The sequence below is a fragment of the Neovison vison genome, chromosome 7 (genome assembly GCF_020171115.1).
Source record: "Neovison vison isolate M4711 chromosome 7, ASM_NN_V1, whole genome shotgun sequence".
Classification (NCBI taxonomy): Eukaryota; Metazoa; Chordata; class Mammalia; order Carnivora; family Mustelidae; genus Neogale; species Neogale vison.
Window position 1 is genome coordinate 102,152,116 of NC_058097.1, and position 20,938 is coordinate 102,173,053.

The 20,938-nt window shown below is 38.2% G+C and overlaps 1 protein-coding gene across 2 annotated transcripts in view; it reads left to right on the plus strand.

Moving 5' to 3' along the window:
- The first annotated feature begins 2,510 nt into the window (after positions 1-2,510).
- SIK2 (salt inducible kinase 2) overlaps positions 2,511-20,938 on the plus strand; it is a 132,706-nt gene continuing 114,278 nt past the window's right edge. For both annotated transcript variants that reach the window (XM_044257790.1, XM_044257791.1), the window contains exon 1: positions 2,511-2,742. In XM_044257790.1, the coding sequence (XP_044113725.1) occupies positions 2,608-2,742 (135 nt within the window). In that variant the 5' untranslated portion in view covers positions 2,511-2,607. The remainder of the gene's footprint in view (positions 2,743-20,938) is intronic.

Genomic DNA, 20,938 nt, shown 5'->3' on the forward strand with positions numbered 1-20,938 from the left:
ACGATATAATTCGCAGTAAAATGAGTTATTTCTTGGGGAGAGTGCCGGACAGAAGCACCGTGAGCAGGTGGAGGGCACAAGAACCAGCTGATCTTACACAGAAAGTATTAAATTAATAAAATGGATTCATATACAAATATTAATTTTCATTAAAAAATTAAAACAGAGGTTGCAAGAACAATGTAATGTCTATCATATACCCTTTGTCTAGTTCTATTAGTTAAACGTTTTGCCACGTTATCTATCTTTCTAAAACCATTTGAGAATAAATTACACGTATCAAAAACATCCATCCCTAAATACTTCCATGTGTATCTCTTAATATTCATACGCTTTTTCATAACCACCATTCTAGAATTCAAGAGGCTTAACATTTAAATAAAAATAAAATATTCATCTAATACACAATCCATATTCAAATTTCAACAATTGCCCTGAAAAAATTCCTTTACAGCACTTTTCTCCCAACCCAGAATGACATGTTGCCTTTAGTGACATGTCTCTTTAATCCCTTAAATAGATAACAGGTTTTCCGCTTTTTCTTTATCATTCGTGATACTGACCTTTTTTTAAAAAGACGAGAGGACGGTGGATGAATAGGATATTTCTCAATTTGCATTTTTCTGATTGTTCTTTGTGATTAGATTCAGAATATGGATTTTTTGACTGGGATACTACTTAAGGGGTATTGTATGCTTCTCAGTATCTCCCATCAGAAGGCACTTTGTGTCATTTTATCCCATAACCGATGACATTAACTTTGATCATTTGGTTTGGGTGGTGTCTGTCAGAATTCTTTACTGTAAAGGGGCCATTTTGATCACTTTGTAATGAATAAGAAATCTGAGGCTTCTGTGAGAGTAAATATCGTGTGTCAGTGATTTTAACATCTATTTTATGATTTTGCAATCTATTGATAGATAATTCCCTACCTGAATCGATTACTACCATAATGTTTGCAAAATGGTGATTTCTTAATTTCACCATTTCCTCTAGTGTCTTAGTTGTCAAGAAGAGGAGTTATTTCTCCTTTCTGGCCTTTATATTTATTTATATATTTAACTTAATTTTTAAAAGATTTTATTCATTTATCCGATAGACAGAGATCACAAGTAGGCAGAGCAGCAGGCAGACAGAGGGGGAAGCAGGCTCCCTGCTGAGCAGAGAGCTTTACGCTGGTGGATCCCAGGACCCTGAGATCATGACCCAGCCAAAGGCAGAGGCCCAACCCACTGAGCCACACAGGCGCCCCTATTTATTTAACATTTTAAGAATAAATATGCACTTGTGTATTCTTTTTTGAAATTCACTGTGTTATAGTCCATTCTAATCACTATTCATTGGTGATGTTCCAATTGTCCCAGTTTTGATAACGGGAGGTAGCTTCAAGCTGGCTTCTGTTGGTTTTGACATGTGCTCCATCACTCTGAAAATCTTGCTTTCCAGCACAAGATCTTCATGGGCATTTTGTACTTTCCCTCTTTCTGTCTTTGAATCATTCTTTTCTCCAGAGTCTGGTTCCTTTTAATAGAGACTGGCATTTAGAAAGCAAGATGTGGAGGCATATAATATATTTCAAAATATGAAATAACGCTGTTCCTGTTTCCTTGGGCCACCACATAGAATACTTATGTGTGGTCATTTGCAGTCCTGACTCTACCCTTACCATCATGACCCTGGCAATTCCCTTCTTTCCTTGGGGTTTGATTCATCATCTGAAAAGAAACTGGATTAGGTAAGTATTTAACCTTTTCAGGGTCACCAACGCGTTTGTGAACCTGATAAAAGATACAGCCCCATCTCCCCAGAGGCCATCTCAAAGAGGGAAAAATTCGCATTGTAGAGGGGAGGTTGAGGCTTTGAAGCCTCTGTGAGGCTCCAGATCCCTGGATTAGTGATCTCCGGTGTCTCTTCAAGCGCTGACGTTCTGGGAGTCTCTAAGCGACCCGTGCTGCTATCAGAAGATTCCTGAGACATCAAAATGTGGAAGGATTTATATAGAAACCAATGAGAAAGGGATACGAAGGAAGGAGTCGGTGAGCGATGCGTTGCTCAACCCCAGCTCTTGGCCGGTGCCGAATTCTCCGGCGCACCGCAGGCACAGGTGAGCGGTTTGGCGGGAAGGCCCTCAGGTAGGCGGAGACCGCCCGGACGAGGGAAGGAGACGGCCAGGTCGCTGCACCCCTCCGTTCCGCCCACCAGGGCTCGCTCTGGCCCTTCGGCTAGGGTGGCCGAGGAACAGGGCGGGCCGGGGGGTGACCCCGCCCCTGGCAGCTGCGAGGCGGCGGCGAACCCGGGGTGCCGGAGTCCGGAAAGAACGCGCCGTCCAGGCCCCTCCCGTCTTCCCTCGCTCCCTCCCTCCCAGCCGCCGACGTCGGCGGTGCTCCGGTCGCCATGGTGACCAATCGCGGCCCGGTCCCGCCCCCGCCTCCTTGCCCCGGCCCCCTGACGTCGGCGCACGTCAGCGGCGGCGCGCTCCTGGCTGGGCCCAGCCGAGCGGGAGGGACCGAGCGGAGGAGCGAGCCGAGCGGCGTCGCCGGAGCCCAGCAGCGCCGCTGGCCCGCCAGCCCGCGCTCCAGTCCGCCGAGTCTGGCAGCGGGGCCCAGCATGGTCATGGCGGATGGCCCGAAGCACTTGCAGCGCGGGCCGGTCCGGGTGGGGTTCTACGACATCGAGGGCACGCTGGGCAAGGGTAACTTCGCCGTGGTGAAGCTGGGGCGGCACCGGATCACCAAGACGGAGGTGCGGCCCGGGGCTCGGCGGGAGCGTCCGGGGCTAGGGTCCGGGAGAGAGGAGCTGTTGGCCGGGAGGGGCGGCTGCACAGCGGGGTTGGGGGGTTGGGTTGCTGGGTCTAGCGAAGAGGCTGGGTCTCTGGCTAAGGCGAGGGGCCTGGGACTGTGAGGACCCGGGAGCTGCAGGGGGGTCGGTGAGCGCCGAAGGGCTCGGGGCCCGGTCATCTGGACCCGAGTGTCGTCCAGTTGGAAACCCGACCGGCCGGGGCTTTGCCTTCTCTACGCCACCCCCGGTGGCCACACGGAATTTCTCCCAGAGCCTCCCACCCGGGCTGTGACCTGATCTGTGGCCTCCGCTCCGGAGCCCAAGTTCCGCGTCTTCCCAGCTTTCAGCTGGGGGTGGGGTGGGAGGGGTGGGAGGGGAAGTCTGGGTGCTCCCGGGCCGCGCGAGGAGGGACGTCGCCAGCCCCGGGGAGGGGGCCGCCTGCGCTCGGACTTCGGGACGGGGCATCGCGCGGCCCCCGCGATCGCTGCGCCCCTCCCTGGCCCCTCGGGGAAGGGGCCCCGCGGCCGGGAATGCCCGGACGGCCATTGTCCATCGTCTGTGTCTCCTTTTGCCCGACAGCGTCTCTTGATTTGGTGTCAGGCTAGCTTGATCTCGTGCCTGAGGCATTTCCATCTAACTCTCCAGACAATAGAAAGGGTTAAAATGGTCATCTCTGCGCTTGCACGGTTGGTGGCTCGGTCTCGCTTCGCTCAGGTGGTCCCCTGACCAGGTGTGCGTTCTGGCGGCGAATGCGCGTTTCTGAAGCCACATCTGATTCGGCTTCTCTACTCCAAAAGCCCTCCACTGCTTCCTGGCGGTGAATCCAGCATCCCCCACTCCACTGCACATTCTGATGCACCGTACATATTTTCTCCCAAGTCTCTCTTCTTACCTAACCCGCCCCCCTTCCTTTCACTGCCTCAAGCTGCTCTCCTCAGGGTCTCTATTTTAAGACGTGCAAATTAAATACTTCAGAAAAAAATCAGTAGAAACAAAACTATTCTTTGGAATAAAACCTTGTGTTTTTGACGTACTCTTCCCTCCTTCTTGCAGTTGTTCTGGAGTTTCGTCCTTTTTCGGGTTTTTCTTTCCCCCAGTTTTCATCCTATTCAGTCTTTTCCCCCTTATTATTGCAAATGTGTTCGAGTTTGAATATGCAGTAACCTAGGAATGGATTTTCATAATGGCTATGTGAGGTGTAAGACATTTGAAAACTTGAGTGATTTCTGTTGCTGCTGTTCTTGGAAATTTTGCTTAATGTGAAGGAATCCATTTCCAAAAAGTAGGGGCACATGTCATTGCGTCATCTTCACTTTTTGTCCTCCCCTGCTAATGGTGAGGCATTCCAAATCAGACTTATAGCATCAGGACCAAGATTACAAATTTTCTCTCACAAATTTACCTTTGTTCACAATTATACTGAGTTTTTAATGATAAATAATGTGCTTTTACTGAGATTACTTAATCTTGATCTCAGCATTTCTAAAAATGAAGAAATTGATTCCATTCCTCTAAAGAACCATGGCCTAATGCCATGCTGTTTCCCCATAAACTGCATAAAAGAAGGTATTTTTAATGCGTATTTTTATATGAGTCCTTGCTTAATGACTCTAAAAATCAAACAGATTGTGCATTAAATAAAGCTTCTTACAGAACTTTTGAACATTTTTATGTGGTTGAATTCCAAACCCATTAGTTCATAATTTTTTTCTCATAAGCTTTTATCAGTGTTGGTCACAAGATTTAATTAATTCAGCTGCTACTTATTAGGCCAAATTTAGGTACTAGGTTATCTATTTAAGAATTGTTTAGGTGAGCTGATACTGAGTGACACTTTCTCTTGAGGTTGATGGTTCAAACCGTCTCTTTTAAACTGATACATCTGGTGAAGCTAGGGGGCACTGTGGAGTAGTACCGTGGTTTGGCCATCAGGTGTCAAGATCAATGCATTTGTAATTGAAGGCACAGGTCAGATCACTCAGATCCTACGATACATGTGAGACAGGATTTAATTTGAAAGCTAAATTTCTAGTCCGTAGACCCCATTCCCCTTTGCTTTTCAAAAGAAGGTGTCTTTAACATATAAAAAGAAATAATGTCAGTTTAAGATGGGTGAGTGTCCCTGATAATATGGTGTGAGTGGAAATGTTAAAATTGAGAGGAATGAGGGAAATAGCAGGGTAATTAACAAAGAGAAAAGTTCTTATAGATCTGAAGTTTTGCAGAGTTGCTCTGTGAACTTTCTTGGTAATTTGCATTAAGAATTGTTTAGCAATAGTACCTCTAGAATTATTTCTTAAAGTATACTAGTAATGAGGATTTTTAAAGCAGTGCTTATGATCTTCATTCATTGTCTGGATAAGTATTTCTGTCTTCAATGGATACAACTATCCCAAATACTATAAATAAGATGGCTGGTGGAAACTTTAAAGTGTTAATCTTATTTTAAGTTTGCATTGCTGAGCATACAGCAGTATTACAGAGAGAACAATTAAAGTGGTATAAAGAACAGTATCAGCTAAATATCATGATTATGCTTCCTACAGAAATTTCCTCAATATAGTGTGTTTTAACATCAATGTAAGTTTGTGTTTTGTTTTTTTTTTAAGATTTTATTTATTTATTTGACAGACAGAGATCACAGGTAGGCCGAGAGGCAGGCAGAGAGAGAGAGGAGGAAGCAGGCTCCCTGCAGAGCAGAGAGCCCGATGCAGGGGCTTGATCCCAGGACTCTGGGATCATAACCTGAGCCAAAGGCAGAGATTTTAACCCACTGAGCCACCCAGGCGCCCCTAAGTTTGTGTTTTAAAACTTAGAGGTCTTTTTTCCCAAGTTTGAACCCAAGACAAATTTTAGGGCTTAGTTTGAACAACTGTGTGGTAAACAACCAGACCCTGTTATTTTTACTTGGCTCTTCTCTGTCTCTTATTCTGAATCACTGAAGAATGATGTATTTTCTACAGAGATTGGTAGATCCAAGACTGTTTGCCTTTTAGGAAAAAAAAAATCAGTACACAAAAGGAGATCTTCATTTTGGTCTAATCTATCAAATAGCTTAACATTGTTTAAGAAGTATAATTACATCATCATCTGAAGCTGTATTCTCATGTTAGATCTCTATATAAATTTTGCACACAAAAGGGAAGGCAGGTGGTGGTAGAATCCAGCTTCCTAATATAATACTTCAGAAAAGCTTTGTAGTGTTGGTTTGTGGTTTATGAATTAGAGTAGCTAATTTTATAAAATTAGCATAATGGGAAAAAATAATAGCATTTAAACTGTTAAACTATTTTGGGCAATAGTGGTTGCTCGTTTGCTATGCTGTGGCTGTCCTTGAGTAGTGTTTTATTTTATCAAAACTGTACTAGCAAAGAATTTCTTCCTTCTAGTTGGATGGCTAGTTTTTTGTTGGTTTTTGTCTGTTGAATGAAATTCTGAAAAAGTCATTTGTGCCCATAAGTTGTTTTTGTTTTCTGATAAAGAGTCTTACTATAAAAAATGTAAAGAAGAGTATAGTGCACAAAAAGTACATGGGCATTTCCTCCACCAATGGGAGTAAATCATTCTCAGGGCATATTTCCCTCTGGTCTTTTTTTCATTATTATTTTCCACAGGTGAAATCACATGCTGTATACACTTACATATATTACATCATTTTTTTACACTTATTGTATAGCATATTTTGCTTATTACATATCTTTATAAGGTACAGAAGTACCTTATATTACCTTATATTAAAATATATATATATATATATCGGAGCTTCTGGGTGGCTCAGTGGGTTAAAGCCTCTGCCTTCAGCTCAGGTCGTGATCCCAGGGTCCTGGGATCGAGTACCGCATGGGGCTCTCTGCTCAGCAGGGAGCCTGCTTTCCTTCCTCTCTCTCTGCCTGCCTCTCTGCCTACTTGTGATCTCTGTCTGTCAAATAAATAAATAAAATCTTTAAAAATATATATATATTAAAAGTACCTTATATTAAAAAATAGCTGCGTAGTGTTCCACCTTGTAAATGAATTCTATCTTACTGAACAATTTTCTTATTATTAAACATTTCCAGTTTTCACGTATAGTAAATAATCCGAATAATATTTGCATATGTAACTCTGCTGTTTTTTTGAGAGCAGGCAGCAAGAAGAGGGAGTGGGTTTTGAGGTAAATTCCTAGAAAGGAAGTTGTCAAGTGAGAAGATACTATTGTTGCACTAAAGAATAATGTATATTATCAAACTGATACATTTATTATTGAAAATTTTTAAAGTACAGGTAAATGAAAAAAATTACCCATAAGATCAACACCCCAATATAACCATTAGTTGTTTTCAGATCTTTTTGGTGACCATTGTATTTTCCTCAATACCAGACCTCTTGCATTGCTTAGCTAAAGAGCATGTAAGCATGTGGTTCATAGACTCTTAATGCTATTTCACAGAGGTTCTGAAAATTACCTTATTAAAATGGCATGTTGTGGGGGCGCCTCGGTGGCTTAGTCAGTAAATCATCTGCCTTCAGGTCAGGTCATGATCCCAGGGTTCTGGGATCAAGTGCCATGTCAGGCTTCCTGCTCAACAGGGAGTCTGCTTCTCCCTCTGCTTGACTTTCACCCTGCTTGTGTGTGCGTGCTTTCTCTTTTTCTCTCTCTCTCTCTCTGACAAATAAATCAACTCTTTTTAAAAAATGAAATAAAATGGCTTGTTGGTGTTGGACTGCTTACTTATCCTTAAGAGAACCTGGAATGCAGAACTGATAGCATAGACATTCTGAAGACTGCTTTTGTTCACTGAAAAGCTTTGTGTGTGCATTTTGGGTTTTTAGGTTTAGGCATAATTCTTCACTACCTTAAAATGTTACATATTTTTAAAGCTTTCCAAATAAAATAGCAAAATTGCATTCTTAGAGCGAGGATAGAAACAAAAAATATTATATCCTTATTACAGTGTTTCTTGAGGAGAACTTATTTTTGTAATACATTTTGCTCTAAAGTTTTAGGACTCCTCAGTAGTCTTGGTATTAATCTTGTGCTCTGAAATATCCCATATTTCAAGAAGCAACTATGTACAACAGGAGGACTGGTTATCAGATAACTTAGTCACTGTTACTTGTTTCTGGGCCTACGTATGGTCTTTATAGTGTGTTGATATGAAAATTATATTTGTCATGGATATTTGTGTTATATTAGAAACTGTTCTCTACTTTCTTGGCACCCCAGACAAATAATATTTGACAAATTATTCTGCTAAATATTGCTCAAAACGATCTGTTCTTTTAGGGAGTGGCTGGGGACAAACATCCAAAATAAGAGTTGTGTAAATTTTAATATTCTGTAGAAATTTTTAACTTTAACAGAGTTTAATGAGTTCTGATTTTGATTCCACTGGGAAATTCTATCTCAATATCTGGCAATTAAAGAAACATTTATTTGGAAATAACTGAAACTGGCCTCCTTTCCTGGATTCATGCGATGACATTTGACTTATGGGCCACTGGTGAAGGTAGAGTCCGTTTCCTTAGAGCCAACTGGATTCCAGAAATTCACCAGGCGACCATTCTTTCCTACTTAGTGTACGTAGCACTTCTATCTTCTGCCACCATATTTTCTGACGAAAGTTTTTAATGTATTTCTAGGCCCTTATTTAGAACATTTATGGAGAATGCTTTCCCACTCTTCGAGTAGAAATAGCCCCTATATCCAGTTTGAGATTATTAGAAGAATGAAAGACAGTTACAATTTGGGATCAGAAACTCTTCATTTAGAAAATTTTAAAATGTTTTTAAACAGTTAAAGTGATAATTCTTAGATGAATTAGACTGAAAAATGCTAAAATTTGTTTTAACTTCTTCTCTAAGATAAACATAGTACTTATGTGTTTTTTCCTTCAGTTATAAAAGTATGCTTGTTTATTGTAGATATTATTGAAAAACTCAAGAAAATAAATCTCTTTAATGCCACCATTCAAACCAAGAGATCACCACTATTAATATTTGGTTCATATCCTTTTCATTATTCCCATATATTTTATATGTTAGTAATGAAATTGATGTCATCTATACATGTTTTTTTTTTTTACTTAATGTGTTAATATTTCCCTGAGTTAAAAAAAAAATTCTGAAGCATCGTTAAATAGCATTCTTACATATGATCGCATTTTATTTAATCAACTTCCTGTTATTGAACATTTAGATTTTTTCTCTTTTGCTGTTTCTCCAACGTCATGTTTAGGAGAGCATATATATATCTTTATTTTTGTGCGTTTAACTGATTATTCTCTGAGGGTAATCCCATGGCAGTGGAATTCTTGGGTCAAGGAATGTGTCATTACATCTACAACTTATGGCATGAAATGCCAAATTATCCTCTAGAAAAGTCACACCTGTTAATTTTCACCAGGAAGAAATCATTTACCAGGAATATTATTTTTCTAAATATTTCCTGTTTGATAGGGGAGAATAATATTTTTTATTTTAATTAACATTTCTGGTTTAACATTTTTTGTTTACTTTGCATGATTTTATAAGATGACTGTTACTTCTTTTGTGAATTTTTTTGTCCTTTGGACCATTTTGGGTTTTTTTGTTTGTTTGTAAGATTTTACTTATTTGAGAGAGAAAGCACAAGCCAGGGGAGGGTCAGAGAAGCATACTTCCCACTAAGCAGGGAACCTAACTTCAGACTCAATCCTGGGATTCTGGGATCAAGACCTGAGCTGAAGGCAGCTGCTTAATGAACTGAGCCACCTAGGCACCCTTGGCCCATTTTTAAAATTAAGTTGTTATTTTTGATGATCTGTTTAAATAATTTTTAAGATAGGAGAATAATTTTAAATCATTTCTTTCATAATCTTAATAGTCCTGAGTTCAATTTCTATATATCTAAGAATGTAATGACATTTACTTTTCTCCGGTCTGTTTTCCTTACCCACCATTGGAAAAGTGTAATAAAATCTTCATGAGGATTTATTGCATTATATAAATTCTTACATTTTTAAAAGTCAATTTTGGGGTGCCTGGGTGGTTCAGTCAGTTAAGTGTCCGCCTCTTGATTTTAGCTCGGGTCATCTGAGATGGAGCCTGAGTTGGTCTTTGTGCTCAGCAGGGAGTCTGCTGGAGATGCTCTTTCCCTTCTCCTCTGCCTCTGTCTCCCTTGCTCATGTTCTCTCTCTTTCTCTCTCACTCAAGTAAATAAATAAAATCTTTTTAAAAAAGAAAGTCAATTTTAAATTGGAAAAAAATTGTAATTTATGTATACTTACAAGAGAACTAGAACACTCCATGTTAGTTTTACTGCTGACTTACACTGCTTTCAGAAACCCTTTCTTTGTGGTCACTCAGTCACATTGACTTGTTGGTCAAATGTTCTGATTCCTCCTATGATTTAATGTGTAAGTTTGTAAAGTTCCAAGATTAAACATTTAGTGTTTAATCTTGGAAGATATGATTGTATGGTAATGCACTTTGGTACTTCAGAAGGACTGTATACAGTTAGTATACTAGTGGTAAATAGTGCTGAAGCAAGTATTACCTGAGACAGCTGACGTGTTAATCCCTTCGGATTTGTTACTAGAAGTACTGCTCCGGTTGTGTAATTTCACTTTAAGTCCTCCAAAGCCACTTTTGTCATGGTTTCTTTAAGTGCATGAGATGAATATTTCTTTGATGAGAAGTGAAAAGCAGTTTTTGCTAAATTATCAAAAAGACAGGATAATATTACCATTAAATTGCATTTTGAAAAGTGAAAAAATATCTTTCATCCATCAGCTTAACACTATTTCATTTCTGCTTCTGCATTTAATCCCTTGTTTTCTGTACAAATTTGTACTTTATATATTGTTACTTTTGTATTCATTATTTTTTACTTTGTTGGAAACATTTCTTCTGTGTGTAGTCTTTTCATTAATGTTTACATTTTAGAAAATAATAGAACTTTTATAGAGAATGTAGAAAATAAAATGAAAATGACTAAAATTTCACAGATGGGGAAGTTGGCATATTTGATAAATACAATGACTTCATTTCATTTTTTGTTTTTCCTATTGGAAAAGTAATTCATGTTCATTGAAGAAAAATTGCACAGAAAAGTATTAAGTAGAAAAATAATTCACAATTTTTTTCCACTCACCAATAACATTTTTGTCATAGTTATATCTAAAGAAAAACTTTATGTGCCTTGTGTTGAGACTGTGCTTAACTACTGATTTTTTAATTTAATATTTTTGTCTAAGCAATCCCTTATATTATTAAGAAAAGCTATTCTAATAGCTGTATAACAGTTACAGATAAGCTTACCATAATTCACATAATTATTTCCCATTTACTGTTTCTATTTTTATATTACAAATAATACTCATTGAATATATTTATAAGTAAGTCTTTACCATCATTTCAGATAATTTCCTTGAAATAATTTCTCAGAAGTAGAGTCCTTAGGCTACATGGCATGGGTGATTTTTTTTTTCCCCTTATTGAAGTATAATTAACATACAGTGTTCAATTACTTTAAGGTGTACAACATAGTGATTCTGCAGTTCTATACACTACTCAGTACTCATTGCAATAAATGTACTCTTTTGTTTTTAAAAACAAAAAGTTTTTGGAGTATAGTTGATACACAATTCTACACTGTTTTCAAGTGTACAACTTAGTGAATTGGCAAGTTTATACATTTTACCAGTTAACACAAGCATAGCCATCATCTGGTTGTTATATCATCCCATTATGTTTCTGTTACTAGATCATTGACTGTTTTTGTTATACTTTGCCTTTTATTCCTGTGACTTATTCATTGCATAGCTGGAAGACTTTATCTCCCTCTCCCCTTCACCCATTTTCCCAGTGCCCCACCTTCTCCTCTGGCAGCCATCAGTACTCTGTATTTATAGGTCTGATTCTGCTTTTTGTTGTTTATTCATTTGTTTTTGTGTAGGTTTTTTGTTTGTTTGTTTTTTAAGATTCCACTTATGAGTCATAGGATATTTGTCTTTCTCAGTTTGACTTATTTCACTTAGCATAGTATCCTCTAGGTCCAACCACATTGTCTGAAATGGCACGATCACATCCTTGTTTGTGCCTGCATAATATTCCAGCTTGTATGTGGGTGTGTATCTGTATTGATGGACACTTAGGTTCATTCCACTTGGCTCTTGTAAATAATGCTTCAGAAAACAAATGGCTGCATATATGTTTTTTCAGATTAGTGTTTTGGTTTTCTTTGGGTAAATACCCATTAATGAAATTAATGGATCATACAGTATTTCTGTATTTAATTTTTGAGGCACCCCTATACTCTCACCCACAGTGGCCATGCCAGTTTATAGGCCCACCAACAGTGCACAAAGGTATCTTTCTCTAGATCCTCGCCAACATTTGTTATTTCTTGTCTTTTTAATTTCAGCCCTTCCCACTAGTGTAAGGTGATAACTCAGGGTGATTTTGGTTTGCATTTCCCTGATGTTGAGTGATGTTGAGCATTTTTTCATGTGTCTGTTGGCCATCTGGATGTCCTCTTTGGAACAATGTCTCAGGTCCTTTGCCCATTTTTTTAATTGTTTTGTTGTTGTTGTTGAATTGTATGAGTTTTTTAAAATATATTTTGGATCTTAACCCCTGAAGAGACATATTATGTGCAAATATCTTCTTCTACTCAGTAGGTTGCCTTTTGGGGTTTTTTGTTGGTTTCCTTTGCTGTGCAAAAGTTTTTACTTGGTTTCATACTAATAGTTATTTTTGTTTTTGTTTCTCTTCCCAAAGGAGACTTATCTAGGAAAATGTTGCTGTGGCTAATGTCAGAGAGATTACTGCCTGTGCTCTCTTCTGGTTTTTTATGGTTTCGGGTCTCATATTTAGGTTTTTAATCCATTTTTTTTTTTTTTAGGATTTTTTAAATTTATTTGTCAGAGAGAGAGAGAGAGGGAGAGCGAGCAAGCACAGGCAGACAGAATGGCAGGGAGAGGGAGACGCAGGCTCCCTGCTGAGCAAGGAGCCCGATGTGGGACTCGATCCCAGGACGCTGGGATCATGACCTGAGCCGAAGGCAGCTGCTTAACCAACTAAGCCACCCAGGCATCCCAGTCTTTCATCCATTTTGAGGGTTTGTTTTTTTATGTGTATGTATATGTTAGAAAAGTGATCCAGTTTCAGGCTTTTGCATGTGGCTGTCCAGCCTTCCCAACGCCATTTGTTGAAAAGACCATCTTTTCACCATGATATATTCTTGCCTCCTTTGTTGTAGAGTAGTTGACCATATAAACATGGATTTATTTCCAGGCTCTCTGTTCTGTTCTATTCTTTCGATCTGTGTGTCTGTTTCTGTGCAGTACCATACTGTTTTGATGACTGCAGCTTTTGTAGTAGATCTTAAAATTGAGATTATGATACCTCCAGCTTTGTTTTTCAAGATTGCTTTGACTATTTGGGGTCTTTTATTGTTCTGTATTAATTTCAGTCCTTTTTTGTTTTAGGTCTGTGGAAAATATTACCGGTATTTTGCTAGGGAGAGCATTAAATCTGTAGATTGCTTTGGGTAATACAGACATTTTAACAACATTGATTCTTCAATCTAGGAGTATGAAATATGTTTCCATTTGTTTATGCTGTCTTCAGTTTTTCTTTCACTGGTGTTTTATAGTTTTGGGAGTATAGGTCTTTCACCTCCATGGTTAAGTTTATTCCTGGGTATCTTATTCTTTTTGATACAGTTTTAAGTGGGATTGTTTTTCTAATTTCTTCTTCGATTTCACTATTTGTGTATAGAAATGCAATATATTTCTGTATATTAATTTCATATCCTGTGACTTTACTAAACTCATATAAGTTCTAGTATTTTTTTTTTATGAGGTCTTTAGGGTTTTCTGTATACTGTATGTCATCTGCAAATAGTGAAGTTTTACCTCTTGCCAATTTGGATGCCTTTTATTTCTTGTCTGATTGCTATGGCTAGGACTTACAGTACTGTGTTGAATAAAAGTGGTGAGAGTGAACATGCTTGTCCTGATCTTTGAAGAAGAACTCCTAGTTTTTCACCATTGGGTATGGTGTTAGCTATGGGTTTCTCATATATGGCCTTTAATATGTTGAGGTAATTCCCCCTAAACCTATTTTGTTGAGAGTTTTTACCATGAATGGATGTTGTACTTTGTCAAATGCTTTTTTTGCAACTATTGAGATGATCAAATGGTTTTTATCCATTCTCTTATTAATATAATGTATCATGTTGGCTGATGAATGTTGAACCACCTTTGCATCCCTAGAATAAATCCCACTTGATTATGATGAATGATTTTTTAATGTATTATTCAGTTTGATTTACTCATATTTCATTGAATATTTTTATATCTATGTTCAGCAGAGATATTGGCCTTAGTTTTTATAGGGTTTTTTTTGTTGTTGTTTTGTTTTGTAGTGCCTTTATCTGTTATTGGTACCAGGGTAATGCTGGCCTCTTAGAATGCATTTGGAAGTTTTCCTTCCTATTCTAGTTTTTTGGGATAGTTTGAGAAATAATAGGTATTAACTCTTAACATGTTTGGTAGAATTCACCTGTGACGCCATCTGGTCCTGGACTTTTGTTTATTGGGAGGTTTTTGTTTTTTTGGATTTTGTTTGTTTGTTTGTTTTTTAACTGATTGAATTTCATTGCTAGTAATCAGTCTGTTAAATATTCTGTTTCTTCTTGATTCAGTTTAGGAAGGTTTTGTGTTTTTAGGAATTTATCCATTTCTTCTAGGTTATCTAATTCGTTGGCATAAAACTTTTTATAATAATCTCTTATAATTCTTTGTAGTTCTCTGGTGACAGTTATTTCTCCTTCAGTTCTGATTTTATTTGAGTCATCTCTCTCTCTCTCTCTCTCTTTTTAAGTCTAGCCAAAGGTTTATCAGTTTTGTTTATCTTTCCAAAGAACCAGCTCCTGGTTTTATTTATTCTTTCTATTGTTTTTGTAGTCTTTATTTCATTTATTTATGCTCTGATTTTCATTATTATTATTATTACTACTACTTCTGGCTTTGGCCTTTGTTCTTTTTCTAGCTCCTTTAGGTGTAAGGTTAGGTTGTTTGAGATTTTTCTTACCTCTTGAGTTAGGCCTGTATTGCTATACTCTTCCCTCTTAGGACAGCTTTTCCTGCATCTGAAAGATTTTAGACCATTGTGTTCTCATTTTCATTTGTCTCTATTTAGTTAATTTCCTCTTTGCTGTGTTGTCAGACCCAGTTATCATTCAGTAGCAATTTATTTACCCTCCAAGTATTTGTGTTCTTTTCAGATTTTTTCTTGTGTATGATTTCTGATTTCATACTGATGTGATTGGAAAAGATGCATGATATGATTTCAGTCTTTTTTAATTTGTTGAGACTTATTTTGTGGCTTAACATGTGATCCCTTCTGGAGGATGTTCCACATGGAATTGAAAAGAGTGTGTATTCCACTGCTTTGGATGAAATGTTCTGAGTGTATCTGTTAGATCCATCTGGTCCAATGTGTCATTTAAAGCCACTGTTTCCTTGTTGAATTTCTGTTTGGGTGATCTATCCATTGATGTGTGTGTTAAAGTCTCTTAGGATTATTGTATTACTATTATTTCTTCATTTATGTCTGTTCATAGTTGCTTTATGTATTTGGCTGCTGCCATAGTTGATGCACAGATATTTACTGTTGAATCTTATTGTTGGATTGTTCCGTTTATGATTATGTAGTGTCCTTCTTTGTCTCTTGTTTATCCATATTATAAAGTCTGTTTTGTCTGATATAAGTATTGCTATCCCACCTTTCTTTTTGCTTCCATTTGCATGTTAAATGTTTTTTCCATCTCTTCACTTTCGATCTGAATGTGTTTCTAGGTCTGAAGGGAATCTCTGGTAAGCAGCATATAAATGGGTCTTGCTTTTTTTATCCTTTCAGTCACCCTGTGTCTTGTGATTGGAGTAATAGTCTGTTTACATTGAAAGTAATTATCACCAGATAGATACTTACTGCCCTTTGTTACTTGTTTTACCCTTGTTTTTATAGTTCTTCTCTGTTCCTTTCTTCTTGTCTTGCTCTCTTCTCAATGGTTTCTTTAGTACTACTCTTGGATTCCTTTCTCCTTATTTTTTATATATCCATTATAGGTTTTGATTTATAGTTACCCTTAGATTCATATATAACATCTTAAGCATGTAGCAGTTTATATAAAGTTGATGGTTGCGTAAGTTTGAACCCATTCTAAAAGTCCTAAATTTTTACTCTCTACCCCCTCACACACATGTTCTATATATGATGGCCTACTTTATATCCTTTTATTTTGTGAATTCCTTGACTGATTTTTCTGCCAGTATTTGGGTTGTTTTCAGAGTTAGTTGCACTGTTGTGGCTGTTATCTTGGTGTATACATGGGACAAGATAAGCTCAGGATCCTTCTACTCCGCGATCTTTCCAGAACTCCCTCGGGATGGATGACTATTTTTTTTTAGCCTAATTTTGTTTTGAGATTTTTGTTTTTAAGTAATCTCTGCACCCAGTGTGAGTCTCAGACTCACAACCCTGAGATCAGGAGTCACATGCTTTTCCAGCTGAGCCAGCCAGGGACCCTGGGATGGGTGATTTTTAAGTTTCTTGAAAAAAATTGCCAAAATACCTTTCAGAAAAATCATAACCTATTTTATAGTCATACCAGCAATGTATAGAAGTGGCCATCTTGTTGAACTTTAGCCCACAAGGCTTTTAATCTTTGTAAATATAAGTGGAAAGGGTATTTCTTAATATAATCCACATAACATTATATTAGATATTTTATTATTTTTAATTCACTTTTTCCCATTTTTGAGGTTGAATAGTGTTGCTGCTTTTACATGGGATTTAGTTTGATAACAATCATTCTAGTTTAGATATGTCCTCCGAAGTTCTATAGGAAACCTTCCTTTTGTCTCCTAGCAGATGGAATATAAATTTTTCTGTCTCTACATAAACTCACTAAAGTTTTGATTTTTTAAAGATACTGCATGCATATGTAGAAATTGGAGAGTTGAATAACAGATGAATAACAAAGAGAAAGGAATCCTTCAATTTCAGAGTCCTTTGCTTGACTTTGTCGTGACCATGCAGATTGATTTTGTCCTTGGTTCAGAACTAAGTAGAAAAGGGATGCAGAGAGTAAGCTCCCAGAAATCTAAGTTCATAGTTATCTTTAAAATGTTGGAACACAACCCTTTTGTATGTTGGAACTTTCATACACATTGGAAAAACCCCCAAGTGCAGATTTTTCTTGTTGACAAAATTTGTTTTCCAAAATGTGTTCTCTTTGTTCTCACAGATCTATTAAGTTCCTTGAAGGTAGGAATCAGATCTTGTTCATTTTTGTATCCTGAGCATAATGCCGGGCACACAACAGGTGCTCAGTAAGGGTGCACATAATAGGCTCTTTGAAAAGGTAGAAAGATTGAACGTGGAATTTGAAGGCCTGTGGTTTTCCCCAATAATTCACTTGAGCTGTAAGACCTTCTGTAGATTATGTAACATCTTTAGAACTTCTCATCATCATGGATGCTCTGCTTGATCCGTTTACTTCACAAAGTTCAGAAATAAATGAGCTAAAATATGTTAAAGTATCTTGTAAAATTACAAAGTACTGTGCAGTTCTGAAAGTCATCATCGTCATATTTCTGGGAAGTACTTGGTAATGAGTCCCATTGTTAAGAAATTACCTGGAATAATATGCCAGAGACTGCTAGCTGAACACTAAAAATCCATTGTTTCCTATTCTTCCTAGACCTGTCACTGGTCTATCTCTGGGCTTCTTGCATTTAGATGGGGTTATGTGACTGAGTTCTAACTAATGAAGTGAACAGAGATAATATGTGCCACTTGAGGGCAAGCCCATAAAAACCTCTTGTGAGAGCTTCTCCAAGTTTCCTTCTCCTGTCAGGCTAGAATGGAGACAGCCTTTAGGGTAAACTATGGAAGATTTTTTTTTTTTTTAAAGATTTTATTTATTTATTTGACAGAGAGAAATCACAAATAGATGGAGAGGCAGGCGGGGGGGGGGGGAAGCAGGCTCCCTGCTGAGCAGAGAGCCCGATGCGGAACTCGATCCCAGGACCGTGAGATCATGACCTGAGCCGAAGGCAGCGGCTTAACCCACTGAGTCACCCAGGCGTCCCAACTATGGAAGATTTTAAAGGTAGTAAAACCTCGGGGTGCCTGGGTGGCTTAGAGGGTTAAGCCTCTGCCTTTGGCCTGGATCATGATCTCAGGGTCCTGGGATCGAGTCCTGCATTGGGCTCTCTGCTCAGCTGGGAGCCTGCTTCTCCCTCTCTCTGCCTACTTGTGATATCTCTGTCGAATAAATAAATAAAATCTTAAAAAAAAAAAAAGGCAGTAAAACCTTCATAAACCTCATATGCTTGCATGGAGGCATCTTAACCCATTCCATTCTATGACATGACCAAAAACTAAACTTCTATTGTGTTTGAATCACTATGCATTTTGTGGTCACTTGCTCATAGCAGTTAGATGAGCCCTAATTTTTTATTTTTTCAGGCTTTAACAATTCATTTTTTTCTTCTTTTTTTTTATTAGTTTCAGGAGTAGAATTTAGCAATTCATTCCCAGTACTCCTTCCATCAAGTGTCCTCCCTCCTTAATGCCCATCCCTTCCCCCACCCAACTCCCCTCCAGCAACCCTGTTTGTTTCCTAGAGTTCAGCATCTCTTACGATTTGCTTCTGTTTTCATCTTAATTTTATTTTTCCTTCCCTTCTCCTATGCTTATTTGTTTTGTTTCTTAAATTCCACATATCAGTGAAATCATATGATATTTGTCTTTCTCTGACGTATTTCGCTTACCATAATACCTTCTAGTTCTATCCATATTGTTGCAAATGGCAAAATTTCATTCCTTTGATGGCTGAGCAATATTTCATTGTGTCTGCATGTACATATATATATGTATCTGTATATATATGTGTGTGTTTGTGTATGTACACACACACATATTTAGCCATTCATCTGTTGCTGGACATCTGGGCTCTTTCAGTAGTTTAGCTATTGTGGACATTGCTGCTGTAAACATTGGGGTGCAGCTGTCCCTTCAAATCACTGTTTGTATCCTTTGGCTAAATACTTTGTAGTGCAAATGCTGGGTTGTAAGGTTACTCTATTTTGAACTTTTTGAGGAACCTCCATACTGTTCTCCAGAGTGGCTGCACCAGTTTGCATTCCCACCAGCAGTGTAAGAGGGTTCCTCTTTTTCCACATCCTTGCCAACATCTGTTGTTTCCTAAGTTGATAATTTTAGCCATTTTGACAGGTGTGAGGTGGTATCTCATAATGGTTTTGATTTGTATTTCCCTGATGCCAAGTGATGTTGAGTTTCTTTTTTCACGTGTCTTTTGGTCCATTTGTATGTCTTTGGAGAAATGGCTGTTCGTTTCTTCTGCCCCTATCTTCACTGGATTTTTTTGTTCTTTAGATGTTGAGTTTGATAGGTTCTTTATAGATTTTGGACTAGCCCTTTATCTGATAAGACATTTGCAAATACCTTCTCCCATCCTGTAGGTTGCCTGTTAGTTTTGTTAACTGTCTCCTCTGCTGTGCAAAAGCTTTTTATCTTGATGAAGTCCCAATAGTTCATTTTTGCCTTGGTTTCTCCTGACTTTGGAGACATGTCTAGCAAGAATTTGCTGCAGCTGAAGTCAAAAAGGTTGCTGCCTATGTTATCCTCTATGATTTTGATGGATTCCTGTCTCACATTTAGGTCTTTCATCCATTTTGAATGTATTTTTGTGTATGGTATTAGAAAGTGGTCCAGTTTCATTCTTCTGCATGTGGCTGTCCAATTTTCCCAGCACCATTTACTGAAGAGACTGTCTTTTTTCCATTGGACATTCTTTCCTGCTTTGTCAAAGATTAGTTGACCAGAGAGTTGAGGGTCCATTTCTGGGCTCTCTATTCTGTTCTATTGATCTGTGTATCTGTGTTTGTGCCAGTACCATTCTTGATGATTACAGCTTAGTAATACTGCTTGAGGTCTGAAATTGTGATGCTTCCAGCTTTGGTTTTCTTTTTCAAAGTTACTTTGGCTATTCAGGATCTTTTCTGGTTCCATACAAATTTTAGGATTGTTTGCTCCAGCTCTTTGAAAAATGTTAATGGTATTTTGATGAACATGGATGCAGAAATTCCCAAGAAGATACTAGCTAATAGGATCCAACAGTACATTAATAGGATTATCCACCACGACCAAGTGGGATTTATTCCTGGGCTATGAGGGTGGTTCAGCATCTGCAAGTTAGGCTGTGTGATACACCGCATTAATAAAAGTCCTAACTATTAGAAGGAGGACGCTAACCCATGCTCTGCTTTTTCTTTAGTGCTTCACCTTTTCATAATCTTGACAGGCCTTACAAGCAAGGGATAACAGGGTAAAGATATAAGTATCTGCACGTGTGGTCCATATATTTATAAGATAAAATTGAAGAGAATTAGATTTTGTCATTTGAGAATTTTTTGGTTGAGAAAAGTTGGATAATGAGAGTTATGACTTATTAAGGTTTACTTAGATAATTGATGTATCTTTCGATTTTTCATTGTTTGAGGCCAGGGTTTTAAAAAAGAGTATGAGGTATCTCTTGGCAAAACCTTGCTTTACTTGGAATTTAGTATCTAAAGTTTTTCTTTAACATTATAATATTATAGAGATGATAATCAAGATATTCTTTTTTTATTTATTAATGGGTTCTGACCCATTTCCTTCTAAAAGTGGGGCTTTTTTTGGGTGAGGGCGATATTTATTTATTTATTTATTTATAAAGGTCTTATTTATTTATTTGACAGAGAGAGATCACAAGTAGACAGAGAGGCGGGCAGAGAGAGAGGGGGAAGCAGGCTCCCTGCTGAGCAGAGAGCCTGATGTGGGCTCGATCCCAGGACCCCAAGACCATGACCTGAGCTGAAGGCAGAGGCTTTAACCCACTGAGCCATCCAGGCGCCCCAAGGGGGATATTTAGACATGCTCCAACAATTGGAGGGCAAGACATTTTCTTCAAAATAAGCATGTCTATGAAACTTCATATTACCTTCCTAAGGAGTATTAGGGAAACTTAAATATATACTTATCCTCTTATCTGGCAGCTTTTATCTAAAGTAACTGATAATACTGTATCATAAAACTGAGGAGGAGGGGGTCACTTTAAATT